Source organism: Amphiura filiformis, chromosome 9 (assembly GCF_039555335.1).
Source record: "Amphiura filiformis chromosome 9, Afil_fr2py, whole genome shotgun sequence".
NCBI classification, from domain to species: domain Eukaryota; kingdom Metazoa; phylum Echinodermata; class Ophiuroidea; order Amphilepidida; family Amphiuridae; genus Amphiura; species Amphiura filiformis.
The window spans coordinates 43,917,560-43,933,863 of NC_092636.1; the positions used below are offsets into that span (position 1 = coordinate 43,917,560).

The window sequence follows — 16,304 nt, forward strand, 5'->3', positions numbered from 1 at the left end:
AAAATGTTGTCAAAGAGTCCCTAAAGGAAAATGAAGAAAATGAAGAAAGATAAAGAAAGAAGATCAAGAAGGTGCAAAATCTTCAACAAGTCATTATTCTAGTTGTACTTATGAGTGCAGAACGAGTGTGAAGACTCTTTGTTTGCAAATAATCTTTCACCAACACACCTAAAATTAATAAGACATTTGAAAACATTTGAAAATATGCGATGCTCTTTATATGAAAACTAGGCGTTGCCGAACAAGTGATTCCAGTACGGTAATCATAGTCCACATATTTGATCTTCTATTCGCAGTTTGAAAATATGAATTTAAAAATATTTCAACTCATTAAAAGCCTTAATATACAATTTCCATCATATTTTAATTTTGTTATTTCGTTACTCAAAATATTCAAATAATATTTCAGTCAGGAAACGTTTGTCTATTTTCAGTGGCAATAACAAAGTACTAAAGCGAAAGAAACCCTAATGGCTACTATTGGCCTGAAAAACACAACAAATTTGGCTTGTTTCATTAACTAAATTTTTTATTATTATAATAAGATCGTACATTATGGCTTTTCTAGTATCCTGGATGTCTAACTAAAGAGCTTCAGTTAAGACGACAAAGTATACTCAAAATATTACTATGGCACCCCAAACATGAAATGGCAAGGCTGAATTGTTAGTTAAATATGATAAAGATATGCTATACAAACTTGATTACAATTGCATTTCTTTTGCACTTACTCGCTAATAGATTTTAAAATATAAAAACAATGAATAATATTGATTTGTTAATAATGATTTATTGAAGTAGTGCCCTGCCTTTTAGGCGACTTTCGTGTAGACAAAATGAAATTGGAGTATAACTATAACATCTTTATTTTCGTAGAGCTTATTTGCCTCAATCTATTTGATAATATTTGTTGTATCATTAAGAGAAGTAACCTTTAGTACAAACGCAATGAATGCATTGCAAGTAATTAGTCAAATGAATGTAGAAAGCCGGCTTCTAAACGTAAACCCCGGAGAGTAACTTTCTTCTCTCTTCAAAAAATTTATTATTAATATTTGTTATCCAGTTTCCCTTAGCTACTTTTATTTCAACACACCCTGAAACAAAGACTTCTGACGACAACATGTTGTGCTTCAGCTTCAAAGTACTTATGGAAGACAAAGGAAGAACACCAGTTATTATTGAACAAATTACCATATTTTTCTTTTTTTTTCAGTAAAATTACGTTGAATATTCATATATTCCTATAAACAGTGTACCGCTTTATCCAACGTCGTGATCAGTAGTAATTGTGCAATAGTTTTAGTTTATTCACGTTGTTGATTTGTCATAGCGTGCATTGGTTTATTTTTGTAATGGCGTTTGGTGATCCGAAAGTAATTTATCGTTTTCATCAGCAGTAATTTTGAAATGGTGTTGATTTATCCTTCTTTTTATTTTTCACAGTTTTGTATTACTTTATTTTTGTAATGGCGTTTTGTGATCCGAAAGTAATTGAACAAGTCTTACCCGCGTTTCACGCAAATGTAAGAATATTGTCATATCCATATGTATTGTAAAGGGTTTGTCAATGATATTATATCATTCCACGTGTTTTACTTTATCTTGCTACTTGGGAATAGAGCTTACTTGTTAAACTACCAATACCTTTTCATATTAAGATTTTTTCTATTGACACGTGTCAGGTGTTACAAAAGATGTATATTTTATGAACATCAATGTAAACGTGCGAAATATATGTCTTGTTCATCATTTTTATTCTCAACACATTTTAGAAAATGGCACTAGGTCAAAGCAGGTGATTATATTTCTCTAAACTGTTTGGCATATATGTCTATATATTGATGAATGTACTTACTGATCAAATATATATTGCACCGTAGGAACGATAATACTTTCAATTCCCAAGCATCTGTGATCAAGATGACATCAAAAGCTACGAAATAAGAGTTAAAAATAAGATTCGTGTCATATTTATTTAAAGCCATCACTTGAAAAATAACCAGATATGGATGTGAGAGTCTCAACTGACCAGTTGTAGTCCTACCACGCAGGGCGTATTGGGTGGCCGAGCTGGACATCAGACCTTAATTGTAAGACTATCCTCGTACCATGGAAGAAAGAGATGAGAAGGAACCACAACGACTTCGATCGGCCAAGTTTTAATCCGCTTATCTATTGACGCATGAAAGGAAAAGCTATCAATGGTACTTACTTTCATGTATGATCCATTTACCGCGATCGATGCTTGGCGAAATCATTACTGGAAAAAAACTATAACAAACCCATCCAAGAACAAACAAACGCTACCCAGAAGTAAGATTATGGAATTTCACTGATGCTCTGAACATGTATAGTAGCTTTGTTTTGGGATCTACAGTCAAACTGTTTTCTTGATCGTGTTGTGTAGAAAATGTCCTTTAACACATCGCAAAGGTCATCAAAATCGGCCGTTTTTTTTGCTGCGTTTCATCTTTAGCAAATAAGGTAAGATTTTGGTGACTTTTTCGATGAAAAATAGATGCAAATTGTTCTTAAATAATGTACAATGTTCCGGTTGAGTCCGGTACATGAAACCTGTTTAATTTAATAGTTTATATGTGTATAATCGTAACTAGCTAACTCGTTTTAGTGCCAAAGACTGCCAACTCTGAGAAAAAAGTCATCAAAGTTCGAGAAAATTGGGCGAAATGGAAGAAAAAGATGTAGGCCAACAATGACCGATGATCACGTCACCAGAAAAAATCCTATAGAGTGCTTGCACGGAAGGTCATTAGTTCAAATCATCCTTCAGACACGCTCCAGAAGACATGCAAATACATGGAGTAAATCCTCATGAATAACAATGTCAATTAAATGTCGGTAAAGGGAGTGGACAAAGTGAATGCGTTCGTTGTGGTTCCTTCTCATCTCTTTCTTCCATGCTCGTACTCAGGGTGAAATTTACACCTATACTCTTGTTACTCTCTGAGCATTTACCTGTGGAACGACGTTTCCCACTTTTGCGGCTATGCACGGCCCTACCCTTTATCTAATATGAAATAATGGGTATTAGGGATCAAATCAAAACTCGACCGCCGGTTGCCCGCCGGTTCCGGGTGGTTCCGTCCGGTTGGCAGAGGGCATTGGTATATGAATATTCAAGAATGCATGAGTAGCAACCGCCGGTTGGTTTAAGCACATAACCGGGGAGATTAACAAAATGTCGATATGTCTATTTCGCGATCACAATCGCGCATACTTGAAAATTCACGGTTACAATAGCGCAGACTTGAAAGTACTACACGGCGATCGATTTTTCTTAGTCATGTGTCTATTGGCTTGTTACCAAAGCAAATTATTTTGGAAATGATTTCTTGTTTATGGATAAAATTGCTTGAATATATCACCATTGTTTAGATCAGTTAATTTCAGTACAGAACAGTGTTTCAATGATTTCTATAGGTTAAGTAATTTAGAAGTTGTGAATTTATTATTTTGTGAATCACGTACTAGTACTATATGGCGATTTCATGAAAGGTCATAAGTTCAAATCTGATATATCAAAGTGATATTGATTGACTCATCTACTTTTCTTATTTTCTTTCTTTCGATTATAAGCACAGTTTATGAAAAATATATTACCCTTGCCTTTTAAAACATGCAGAATTCCGAGATCGCGATTATCCCCCTCGGAAATGAAACTTTTAAATATGTCTTGTCGAACCTGTCACGATGTAAAATAATTAGAAATAAACAGAACAAGTCTCTGCTTATATTTTATCAAAATAAAATATTTAAAGTAGCCACATTGATTGAGAAGAACTCTGAGAAGGAAAATCAATTATTCCTATTGTACTAAATTTGAAAAGAAACCACTTGAAATCACTCCACTCACTCACTCGATGATACCAACAGGCCATATGAACCAGGGTGTGACGACTGACCTCATTACTGTGTATAATTTAGAACCAGGCGGAACCGCCCGGAACCGGCGGGCAAACGGCGGTCGAGTTTTGATTTGATCCCTAAGACCGTATCCATTACATCAAAATAATATGTCCGAGGCAGCAAAAACAAACGTAAAGGTTAAGCCGAAGCAGAACTTATTTTTAACGCTATTATTATTTATTAATCGTTTATATTATTGATGATACATTATTTAGGTTCAAAGGCCGTACCGTATCCATTACATCAAAATAATATGTCCGAGGCAGTAAAAACAAACGTAAAGGTTAAGCTGAAGCAGAACTTCTTTTTAACGCTATTATTATTTATTAATCGTTTATATTATTGATGGTACATTAGTTCGATTTAGTTCGATTTAAATAGAATATCGCTCTCGTAATAAAATATTTCACTCAAGTTGTTTATATCAAGGTAATAGCGTACGCGCATCTGCTGCGCAAGTATCTACGTGTATTGCAGAAAATTGTACCCCTAACATCCCGTAACGCTCTGTTAAAAATATGAACGCTTTACTGCGTTCCAGACGCAATCGGGCCCAATATTTCAATTGTATGATGCGCATCCGATACGATCGGACAAATCACAACGTGTGATTCTCAGTAGTGGATGAAATATGATTATATTTATATCATCTAAACAGCTTCAAATCAAGCATATACAAGATAATTTGCACATTGTCATCGTACCGATATCGCCATGATGGTAGATCGAATCCACTTGTTCTTCAACAGCCACGCATGGCCATTTTGTTCCGACCTGTTGACAATAGCCTGGTGACTGACCTGTAGATGTCAGTGAGCATGGTACGTCATCTGCTTTAGACTGCCTCCACCAGTGGCCTACGCTGCGCTATTATAGTACCGTGTATCTTCCGTGACCCGAGTGTTTACGAATGAGGGCAGCTGTCTTTTTTTTTTTTTGTTCTGCACATATAAAATCAGAACTTTTGTCAGTTTTTGATTTCAAAACGCACGGTTCTTTTTCAATACGCAAGCTAACGACTATCCTATCATATCCTTTCAACACATATATATGCAAGCCTTACAATTGGCTTCTTTCGAAACCAAAAATTACGGGAGATATTTATCATTTTCTACCCCGGTATCCACAGATTTATCGTCTGAATATCAAATTGTGCATAGCAGATACACGTGTTTTTATCCAGAGTATTGATTTGGTTTGCCTGCCTATATAATATATAATATAATATATATAATATAAGTATTTACCAGGCGTCGTCGCTGTGTTTTGTGAGCGTAAAATGGTAAATAAATTGTAAAAAGTATAAAACCTGTATTCTAGGTAAATCATTTAACTCTAACCAGTCTTTCATGGAGATTACAAGAATAAATCAGCTTTGAAGTTTTCATATACAAAACCAAAATTTTTTGACACTGACCTGACAGTTTCGTATGTCTTGGACGACATACTTCTTCAGAATGATTGGTATCCCATCATCCTCTGTGCTGGTGGCAACACAGCTCCATCCCTTGGGGCGTGGTATTCAGGAGAGGGTCATACACGTGACTTAAATTGTAGGCCCCTCGTCCCTGTTCATGACGGCCGGGCCTCTCTTACGTATCCAGATTGATTCTCTGATGAAGCGAGTACTCACATCACACTCCTTCTGTAAAACTTTGGTATCGTCCCAGTTGATGACATGTATCTGTTGAATGGCGTGATCCGCTATGGCTGACTTGCTTTGTTCTGTAACTGACTCTTTTCTGGTCTGGCGTGTAAAGTTCTTGCCCCTTTCCACTTTCTCCGTTTCTTTTTGGTGTTCCTTAAGCCGGGTATTCAGTTTTCGGCCGGTCGCACCAACGTATGTACAGTCACAGTTTTTGCAAGGAATCTCGTAGATACAGTCAGTTTTATCTAGAGGGTCAATTTTGTCATTCGGATGAACCAAAAGCTTCCTCAGCGAGGTGTTCGGCTTCATGGCAGTAAATTATTTGTTTCCTTGACTAATATTTTATTTAAATGGGCAACACTGGAAACATTTGTCGCCTGCCATCCGACTGGCTTTAAATCAAAGTAACTTGTTGCCTTAATCTCAATAACAGTTGAAGTAAGTCATATTAATAGCCCATATTCACTGCGCTTTTAGGTATTAGGTTCACACAACAAGAAGCACTTATGATAAAATCCCTTAAAGGCCCATTCAGTGATCCGAGCGAAATTTTAAAATATAAATTTGTGTATAAATTACTTTAAAGTGAAAAATAACTTTGAATTACATTTTTTGAAATGGAAATTTACAAAAAACAAATTAGGAAAACAGCAGTATTGAAAAAGTCGAAGCCCCCATCCAAGTACAGGTAGCAAATTTATGTACTTAATAAACTAAACCAAAATTTAATTCGCGGAAGTAATATTTAAAACCACGGAATTCATATTTAAACCGCGGAACTAATATTAAAAGTACACCCATGCTACTAATAAATATGGTTTTTATGATTGTCCGACTGGGCAGATAACTGAATAGGCCTTTAAAAAAGAATGTTTTTTCACTTTTTGTGTTGTTTACTAAACCAATTTAAATATAATCCTCAGCTTAAAATCTAAATTATTTTAATGGGAACAACGAGGGTCCTAATCCATAGCCTCAAAACCACGGATCAAAACTACGACTACTGACCTCCGTTTTAGTTCCTTGCAAGATGGCCAAAGAGGTTGCTTCAGAAGAAATAGTTTGAAACGCAGGAAAAAATTGTTTTAGCGCAAACAATTGGCATGTACTGGCAAAATATTATAATCAGTGCCTTTGGAGCGTTAGGGGTTAAACCCCCAAATGATTGAGTTTGATAACTAAAGCCCTCCACCCCCCGAAAAAAAAAAAGTCAATATCTAGCCCGCTTGTGTAAAATTGAATATTATTTGTAGAACAAAATGAAACTCATAACATCGCTTTTTGAAATTGGGCATTACTTACGCTATAATTGCGCGTAGCGTAATGCGTGACTAGTGCGAGTTTACGTGAATTTACGTAAGTTGGTACTGATTCACTTCACGCAGTAACAAAACCCAACAATTTTCGCCAATTTTAATAATTGTAAGCCGAAAAACTATAGTAACACGGTTGAGGCCATAGTCAAATGTATGTCTGAACAATGGTATATCTCCTCTTCATTCGGAAGTTGTAGCCTTCTGATGTAAGTAAAAACATGTCCAAAGTTTTTACTCTGGTATATCTGCCTATGCATGCCATGTTTCCACTTAATTTAATTTTGCTAGTGTGCGATGCGTAATTCTTCTTTCCCCTGTATATTGCTATATTAAGAAAAACGATTAAGAATCATTAATTAGAACTCGTGTGCTAGTTTTGTAATGTTTCCATGTTCCAGTATACGTAAGCCTCTTTCCTTGTTTTTATGGTTATATTATGCTTGCGGGTAAGCATCATTAATTGATATCGTACACTGGTATGTAATGTGTTGTTTGTACTGTTTATCCTGACTGCTCATATCCATAAGTACCAGACTTGAGTCCTGTTTATCAGGGACAGTCTGTGTAGCTCAGTGGTTAGAGCACTCATCCGACAAGTGAGAGGTCTGGGGTTCAAGTCTCCGCACAGGTATGTATGTCCGGAGTTTTTACTCTGGTATATCTGCCTATGCATGTTATGTTTCCATTTGTAAATTCATGTAATGTGTTGATTGTACTGTTTATCCTGACTGCTCATATCCATAAGTACCAGACTTGAGTCCTGTTTATCAGGGACAGTCTGTGTAGCTCAGTGGTTAGAGCGCTCGCCCGACAAGTGAGAGGTCTGGGGTTCAAATCCCCGCACAGGTATGTATGTCCGGTGTTTTTACTCTGGTATATCTGCCTATGCATGTTATGTTTCCATTTGTAAATTCATGTTTAATTGTGTTAATGTGCGACGCGTAATTCTTCTTTCCCCTGTATATTGCTATATTAAGAAAAACGATTAAGCATCATTAATTAGATCGCGTGCGCTAGTTTGTAATGTTTCCATGTTCCAATATATGATACGTAAGCCTCTTCCCTTGTTTTTATGGTTATATTATGCTTGCGGGTAAGCATCATTAATTGATCTCGTACACTGGTATATAATGTGTTGTTTGTACTGTTTATCCTGACTGCTCATATCCATAAGTACTTGAGTCCTGTTTATCAGGGACAGTCTGTGTAGCTAAGTGGTTAGAGAGCTCGCCCGACAAGTGAGAGGTCTGGGGTTCAAGTCCATGCACAGGCAGGTATGCCCGGGGTTTTTACTCCGGTATATCTGACCATGCATGTCATGTTTCCATTTGTAAATTCATGTTTTGTGCTAATCAGCGATGCGAAATTCTTCTTTCCCCTGTGACCTTCTGATTTTGTTCTATGGTACCCGTGGCAGCAAGTATAAATCATGTAAACAGTAATATAGGCTACATGGGGCAAAATAAGCCTTTTTTGTCAAGTAATATGATCATTACTAAGTCAATTCCTGCCAAGTAATGCGATCGTTTCTGAGCCAAAAAGGACAATATATAATTCCTAGGGTAAACTCTTCTTAGAATCAGTAATATTATCATCAGGGACAAAGAATATATTCAGGATTTTTATAACTGACTGGGCAAATAAGAGAAATGTACGTGCCACACGGTGTGTGTCCTTCATAAAGCTTCCATCGTTGTACTTCAAATTATTAGAATAACGATCCTGACGTTTTATTTCAAATCACCCTTAGAATAATGAAAATATATAATATAATATGCCTTGACTCGGTCATAGTATCTGAAATACTACTACTCATTTTCTAATTGCCAAGGACAAAAATAACGTCCGTCAAAACAATGTTTTTTTAAATAAATTTGTCAGAAACATAAAGATAAACTTCAATGAACTTTATCATTGGAAAAGGACAAGCGCTTGTTTGCAAGAAAATCTTCAGTATAGCTATAATCCAAATTTAAAGCAACTATTCAACGTTTGCTTCCGTTCATTTCGGATAACACGGCTAATGCTTTTTTTTTACTTTATCCATGCATCTGTGTATCATTGAAAAACATATTAATCTATTGTATAGTAGATGAATTAAATGAATTTGTAGAGTCTTAAAGTCAATTAGTGCTCTTGGGTTAGAAGCAGCCATGCAATTAATGACGACTTGCTGCCTTAAGAACTCAACACCCAACATTAACCGATCATTTCTTTGGAGATCTTTGGAATCATAAACAATATTAACGGAAAATGTCATATCAAACTATATGCAGCAAAATGTTACATTGTCGAGACAGGGAGACAATTAATAGACATATAGTCGTAATTTGTTGTTGTCATATTGTTAAAAGATAACTATAGGTTAATGAACGCGTACTACTTATTGGGAGAGAAATTAGACAAAATAATGCACTTGCGCTGATGTTGATGCGTCTAATGCACGAGCCCCGAAGTAATACAAGTTTATTAATCTATTTCATACACGAGAAGAAAAAACACGTGATTTTTACTTTTTTTTATATAACAAATTATCACTAAAAATGTTGGAAAACAGAACCAAATATAAATGCATCAACCCGCCCGAAAAATGAATCAATCCTACGCGACGCGAACGGGCGCGAAACACTGCGAGTAGTACGCGGAGTGCACAATATACACAATCAATGCATGTTTCGTACTTTTCTAACAGCTTTTCTGATTGGCTGCTTTGATATAAGAGTGTATGAAAACCCATTATCAAGTAACTATAAATAACTAATCATCGTGTTTGACCATTGTGGGCTTCCGTATTCATCAGTATAGACATCAGCAGGCTCAAGATAGATTTCATTGGCGGTAGAGCCTAATCGTGCTTCAGAGGAGAATGAAATGATGATGAAGATGATGCTAAACTATTACCCATATCATGTGGTGCTAGAAATATTAACCCATCTTATGCAATCAATCTTGACATGAGTATGCGTTTCCTTAACAGAGCATGTAAGCTTATATTATAGGCTATTTTAGAAACTGACATTTGAAATATGTCTTCCTTATATTTAGTTACCGGCTCTCTGGGGTGGAAAGATGGTACTAGCTTGTATCATTATGTATAAATATTTTAAATATTATTGCGTGCTGGTCATAATACGCTTCATCATAAAAAGTAACATTTGAGATATTTTATGAAAATTTCAAGAGCGATCTCAAAAACCACTGAACCAATACTGGGGTTGAGTACTCATTTTAATGCATTTTTCATGCTGATTCCAAATATGGTCATCAAAATGTACAATTCTGAATTTTTTGAATTTTTAAAGAATATTGGATCTTGTCGTGTACAGACGACACCCATATATGTATAGGGTTAAGCACCCATGCAGAGACATCGACAAGTAACCAATTTTAACGTGTCGAGGGAAAGTGTAAGAAGGCTCTATCAGTAATTTATAGCTGCCCTATAAACATTTGACAATTTATGCATTAACAATTTGTACACATCACAACATATGACACCTGGCAGCTATTGCAGATGGGACCTTACTCACCCATCAATATTGGTACATTTCACTGACAATTGCACTACAAGGTGTCCCAGAATGATTTATACCGCGTTTGAACAAAATATCAAAAATATCTTAATAAGTGCTATACAATGCCATACAATGTCTCCTACTTATTCTGTGACTTTTATGGAAATACGAGCGTAGCTTGATTCGTTTTTGCGTGACATTGCTATTACTGAAAAAGGACGAAAACGGCATGTGTGTAATTTACAGTGCAAAGGCATCATAACACGTGGATCCTTTATCACCATCGGACAGCTGCACTGTGCAATATATTGGAGAAATCCTACATTCTTTTATAGGAAATACACCAAATTCCATACAAAGATTACTTCGTAATATCATAAATAAACGATAGATATCAACTATTTAGTAGAAGTAAGAACAGGACACAACAAATATAATGCATAGCATTCTCCAAATAACTTTGTGCTGAACGGTTATTAATTTTACAGATTTTCAAAATAGGTTGCTTTGTCAAAACCTGGAATTCACCATTTTCACGCAATCCTCTATACTAGAAACGTCAAAATTGTAAAATCTAAAAAATCTGAGAAAGCTAAATATATGTAGAACTTAAAATGCAAAACAATTCATACCTAAAAAAATTCATCTTTCCCGGTATAAATCATTCTGGGACACCCTGTAGTTATATGCTAGTAGACAAATTGAAGTCTGATTTAGGAAAACTGTAAACTGATCAATTTTAAAAAGTGTGGAAAATACTTCTATTTGTAATGGAATGATAAATCTGTTATACATTTGATTACACTTGCCCTCTTTTAGGTAAGGCAAAACAACACAAAATAGAGCAAGAAATATCTGATGAGCAGGCAGGAATTCGTGAAGGAAAGGGGACTAGGGACCAAATCGTCAATATCAGGAATGTGACTGAGAAATGCACAGAGCATTAACTTCCTCTTTACATGTGCTTCATAGATGACAGTAAAGCTTTTGACTGTGTTAATACCCTCCCCCAGATGTGGGAAACAATGAAAAGATGGGTTTCCCAAGTCATCTTGTGGATCTGATCAGCTGCTTATATGAAGATCAAGAATCGGCAGTCAGAACAAGTAGTGGGGACACAGATTGGTTCAAGATTAGAAGAGGCTTACGACAGGGCTGTGTGCTATCACCAAACCTGTTTAACATCTACTCTGAAGACATAATGAGAACAGCTTTGGAGGGGTTTGAAGGTGGAGTGAAGTTTCGCGGTACAAGAATTACTAACCTGAGGTACGCTGATGATACCACTCTTATTTGTAGCAGCAGAGTAGAGCTGATTGATCTTTTGAAGCGCATCAAAGAGGCCAGCGAAGAAAAATACCTTCTCCTGAACACAAAGAAGACAAAAATAATATTTGTAGACAGAGAGCGGAAAAGTGATGAGTTTGTGATAGATGGACAGCAGATTGAGGAGGTGAAGCAATTTGAATATCTGGGTTCAATGATTAACAACAGTGGTGACAACACGACTGAAATTAAAAGAAGATTGGCTATTGCAAGGACAACTGTGCAGGGTATGTCAAGCATATGGAAAAGCATAGGCCTATCCATTGACCTCAAGAATGCGAGTCTTGGGCTATGACCAAGAATGATAGGAACAGAGTAGATGTTTTGAGATGTGGTGTTACAGGAGGCTTCTACGAGTGGCATGGAAAGACAGGAGAGCAAATTCATGGATCCTCGACAAGATTGGTACAAGTCTAACCATCAGAAGCGGCATAATGGAGAGAAAGCTGAAGTACTTTGGCCATATTGTCAGGAAACATGGAGGTGTAGAAAAACAGAATTTGCAAGGGGCTATGGAAGGCAAACGAGGAAGAGGACGTCCACCAAAATCTTAGACTAATGACGTGAAGCTGGTTTCTAACCAAGGAATGCAGGGTGCAACGCACTTGGCATCAGATCGAGTGAGATGGCGTACTCTTGTGAAGACCACAGCAGCGCTACACAGCGCCACTTGACACAGAGAGAGAACATGATGTAGGTTGATAACAAACATTTATGTATTGCAATTTAGTATAAGAGAAAATTCCGCGGAACATAAGATGATTGGTAGATCACGATACTACAATTATTGCGCGTAACTGGTTGTTTTTCAACATTGAACATGATTATAAAACGAGTGTACAGGGCTGTTATCAGTTTATATTATGGGGAAAAATTATAAATAATACCGTAGAGATTAAACGCAAATACCTAATTTTGACCACAAATGGGTCCAGGACCAAGTCAGCAACCTGTGGTCCAGGACCACATTGCTAAAAGCATACCGGTCACAAGCTTGCAGGACTGAGGCCGCTGACTTCCTTAGTAAAGACTTGGAACTAATAGAGTTCCAATGTAGCTCCTGGACCACATCCTATTATGGTCCTGCACCAGACGGGGCGGACGGAATCAGATTCTTGAGTGATTAAACAAAATATCAATAAATTGTCCTACATTTCCCGGAATTGGGGGTGTCGAAAGTACTTTGATTTGTGTGGATATTGTAATATACCAAGAAAGCCTCTATTGGAGATTATTTACATTGGGGTCCATTTGAAAATCGGGACGGGTTGGGAATAGTCAAGGGTTGATACCCTAGTTTTTTTTCGAAACTGGCTGCGAGATACAGGTACGGCTCTATGTACACGAGACCGACGGTTTAACGTCCCCTCTGAAGGATTGAATACCTTCATGATTCATTTACCCCATTCTAAATGAACCATGGGCAGAGCGGAAGTCTGAGTTTAATCTACAGAGGTTGCCAATTAATTTCAGACATTTCCCCCATGTCAATATCCCAGCATATCTCCACCGCCTGGAATTGAACCTGGGACCTCATGCGCTAAAGGCAAGTATTCTAACCATTAGGTCACTCTGATAATTGATAATTGTCACTCGCATGGCTATGTGGCAATAATTACGTTAGTCGGGTTTTTTTTTGTGTGTGGGGGTGTGTTTGTTTGTTTTAATTTTGAGAAGTATAACTTTCATAAAATATGAACATATTGTAGAGAAACCTTGAAATGTTATTGTGTTTTATCAATGTTATCTGTATGTATTTAATTCAGATTTACCTATATATCAGTTTATTGCAATTACGTCTAGACACAATTTTGTCATACAAATGAAAAACGTGACAAATACATTTTTATTTTGTATGTGTTTTATGAAGTGTACGGTTTCGCATATTATATAACAAGTTGGTTAGTCACGAATTGCTGATGAATTTGTTCTAGAGTTAAACCTTGGTTAAACTGTCGTTCTTTTTGTTGTATTAAATAGTTACAGAGTCGTGATAAAATTACACAAAACATAAAAGTACAAATGAAGACCTGAGCACAAGAAGACCGTAAGTCCACTTAGCCCCTCAACATATATACACTAAAGTTACGTATAGTTTCTTAGGGTTTTATAATGTTTAATACATGTTCCATGGTGAAAACATCATGAAAGGTTGTGCAAGATTTGTTTTGGCCCCTGATCATGTATAAAACATTACCAAACTATACGAAACTATACGCAACTTTATTGTATACATGTTGAGGGGCCAAGTGGACTTACGGTCTTCTTGCACTCAGGTCTTCAAATACGTAATGTAAATCTGGTCCCGCCCAGTTGTTATTCAGAAACTTACCTTTATTATTATGTTTCAGGGAACTCCACACCCATTTTAAAGTATCTTTTGTCCCAGTCAAGGATGTTAACCGACAGGAAAGATGTTACCGGACAGTATTACACGGGGAGGTTCTTCCTGGTTGAAGGTATACGGGGATGTGCCACGGTCTGGGGGTGTCTTTTCAGCGATCTTTGTATATCGATGAGTGGTATTTCAGTGTTGACCAATATTCCCAATTGGGCGTATTTGAGCAAACTTGTGGCCTTAAAAGCGCACAGTTATGGCAAATTGGGTGTTTTTGTGAATAAATTGGTATATTGATTAGTTGCAAAAACAGCAAACAGAAGGTATTGAGAAAGTCAGCGTCCGAAAATCTGCGTGGCATATTCCCATACAAATGTTTGTGAAGACACCCCCCGGTAACCAAGCTCCCTCGTTTGGCGTTACAATTGACAAAAGTCTTTAGGTTCAATAACTTTATGTTCTTAAACCTGGCTGAATATGATGTTTGCTTACAATTCAAATCACGTATGATAAAAAAAACATAGACCGTATGGTCATGAAAATATGGTCATGCTGGTTAATATAACGTTCATGGTAACCATTAGGGACAGCTCCAATCATATAAACAAGGGACTTCAACATCATTTGCTATCACATCACTTTGTAAATGATATCAATGTAACCAATTTCTTCAAACCACTTGAATTCAATATTTACTGAAACTACGACATTGTTTTCTTGATTTAAATGTAAGCTATAAATTTATATTTCAATAAGTTTATCGGCTTCGCGTAATTTGATTGTACAAACAGTCCTTCAGGTTTTGTGGACCATATTAAATTGTATAAAACACAGTTGTGATTTGCTTATCAATTGGCGCTGGTTATTTCCGTTTGTGATGACAACGGTCTGCTTGTAGATGTAGTAATAACATTCCGGTCAAGAAGATTTTATTTTTATAGGAAAACAAAACAGTTCATTGCCTTTAATGCCATTGCTTCAGCAAAGAAGAATGAGTTTATTAAAAGGCCCAAGTCCTACAACACGAAATGCAATTTACTGCCCGCCGGTTTTTACATATGATACTGATGGGAGGCTAACATTCTTTAGAAATGAAAAAACCTCAAGTAAAAATGACGAGACGGTCGTTACTGTTAACTTTAATGCGTCAATACGCCTTAGAGGATGTCTCGACATAAAAAAACAGCCGCATGTTATCCAATTTAAGAAGAATATGTTGTAAATCAATGTTATCATGTTCTATTATTAAATGTAATTTGAATGTGATTTCAAATATCAAATAAATTTGAAGCTTGTTGAGGGGGTATTACACCCTGTGGTAAATTGTGACTATTTTTTCATTTTCTCAAAAAAATAATAACACACTGGTAACAAAAATTAAGTAGATTATTGGGGCAAGGATCCCAATTACTACACTGAAATGTCAGTGACTCAAGACAAGCGGTTCAGTATATATGATCGGATATGAGGTACATCCTAGCGGTACCTAATTTCTTATCATAAATAACGAACCGCTTGTCTTAGGTCACTGAAATTCCAGTGTAGTAATTGATACCTGCCCCTATATATACATAACTTTTGTTACCACTGTGTTATTAGTTTTTGAAAAATGCAAAATTGACACAAATCTATCGAGGGGTGTAGTACCCCTTAAGCCAGTGTTGAGCAGAACTGTTAAACCAGACCACACTCAATGATACTTGTGCAAAGGAAGTGATATATCAAACTGCGAAATTGATAATGCTCGTTATTAATTTGAAAAATTTAAAAGAAAATCAGAGTTTGTCAGAGTTTGTCTTTTAATATATATTTTAAATCAAGCTAGTACGGTTAAGTTTGAATAACACTTGTGGATTCATCAGCTTAGTTCTTCAAACATATAACAACTTTTTGTTTGACAAAAATTAACATAACTTTGAGAATAATTAAGAAAAAGCAATAAAATTAAAATACACGTGTCAAAAACGTTGTTAACTTAAGGAAAAAGATATCGCAATAGTCGAGATAATATTTATTAGTGATTGAATAGAATATTGCGCGATTCGATCAGTTGCAGAGCTTCATTAACTGTGTGTGAGGATGCGCATTAATGGGTACCAATTCGCGGCAGAAGTGTATTGTAATAGGATTAATTACCATAGCAAAAGGTGAAAACATTTTTGAATATATTGCTCTACAGTCTAAACGCAGGACAACCGTTCTTTTGTTCTGCTTAGTCGCGCTAAAAGTCG

General features: G+C 36.2%; 1 protein-coding gene across 1 annotated transcript in view; it reads left to right on the plus strand.

The window, feature by feature from the left end:
- Window positions 1-11,356, plus strand: part of LOC140160092 (uncharacterized) — a 131,473-nt gene extending 120,117 nt beyond the window's left edge. Inside the window, exon 2 of the mRNA XM_072183366.1 lies at window positions 11,229-11,356. Coding sequence (XP_072039467.1) covers window positions 11,229-11,356 — 128 coding nt within the window. The remainder of the gene's footprint in view (window positions 1-11,228) is intronic.
- The last annotated feature ends 4,948 nt before the right edge of the window (window positions 11,357-16,304 follow it).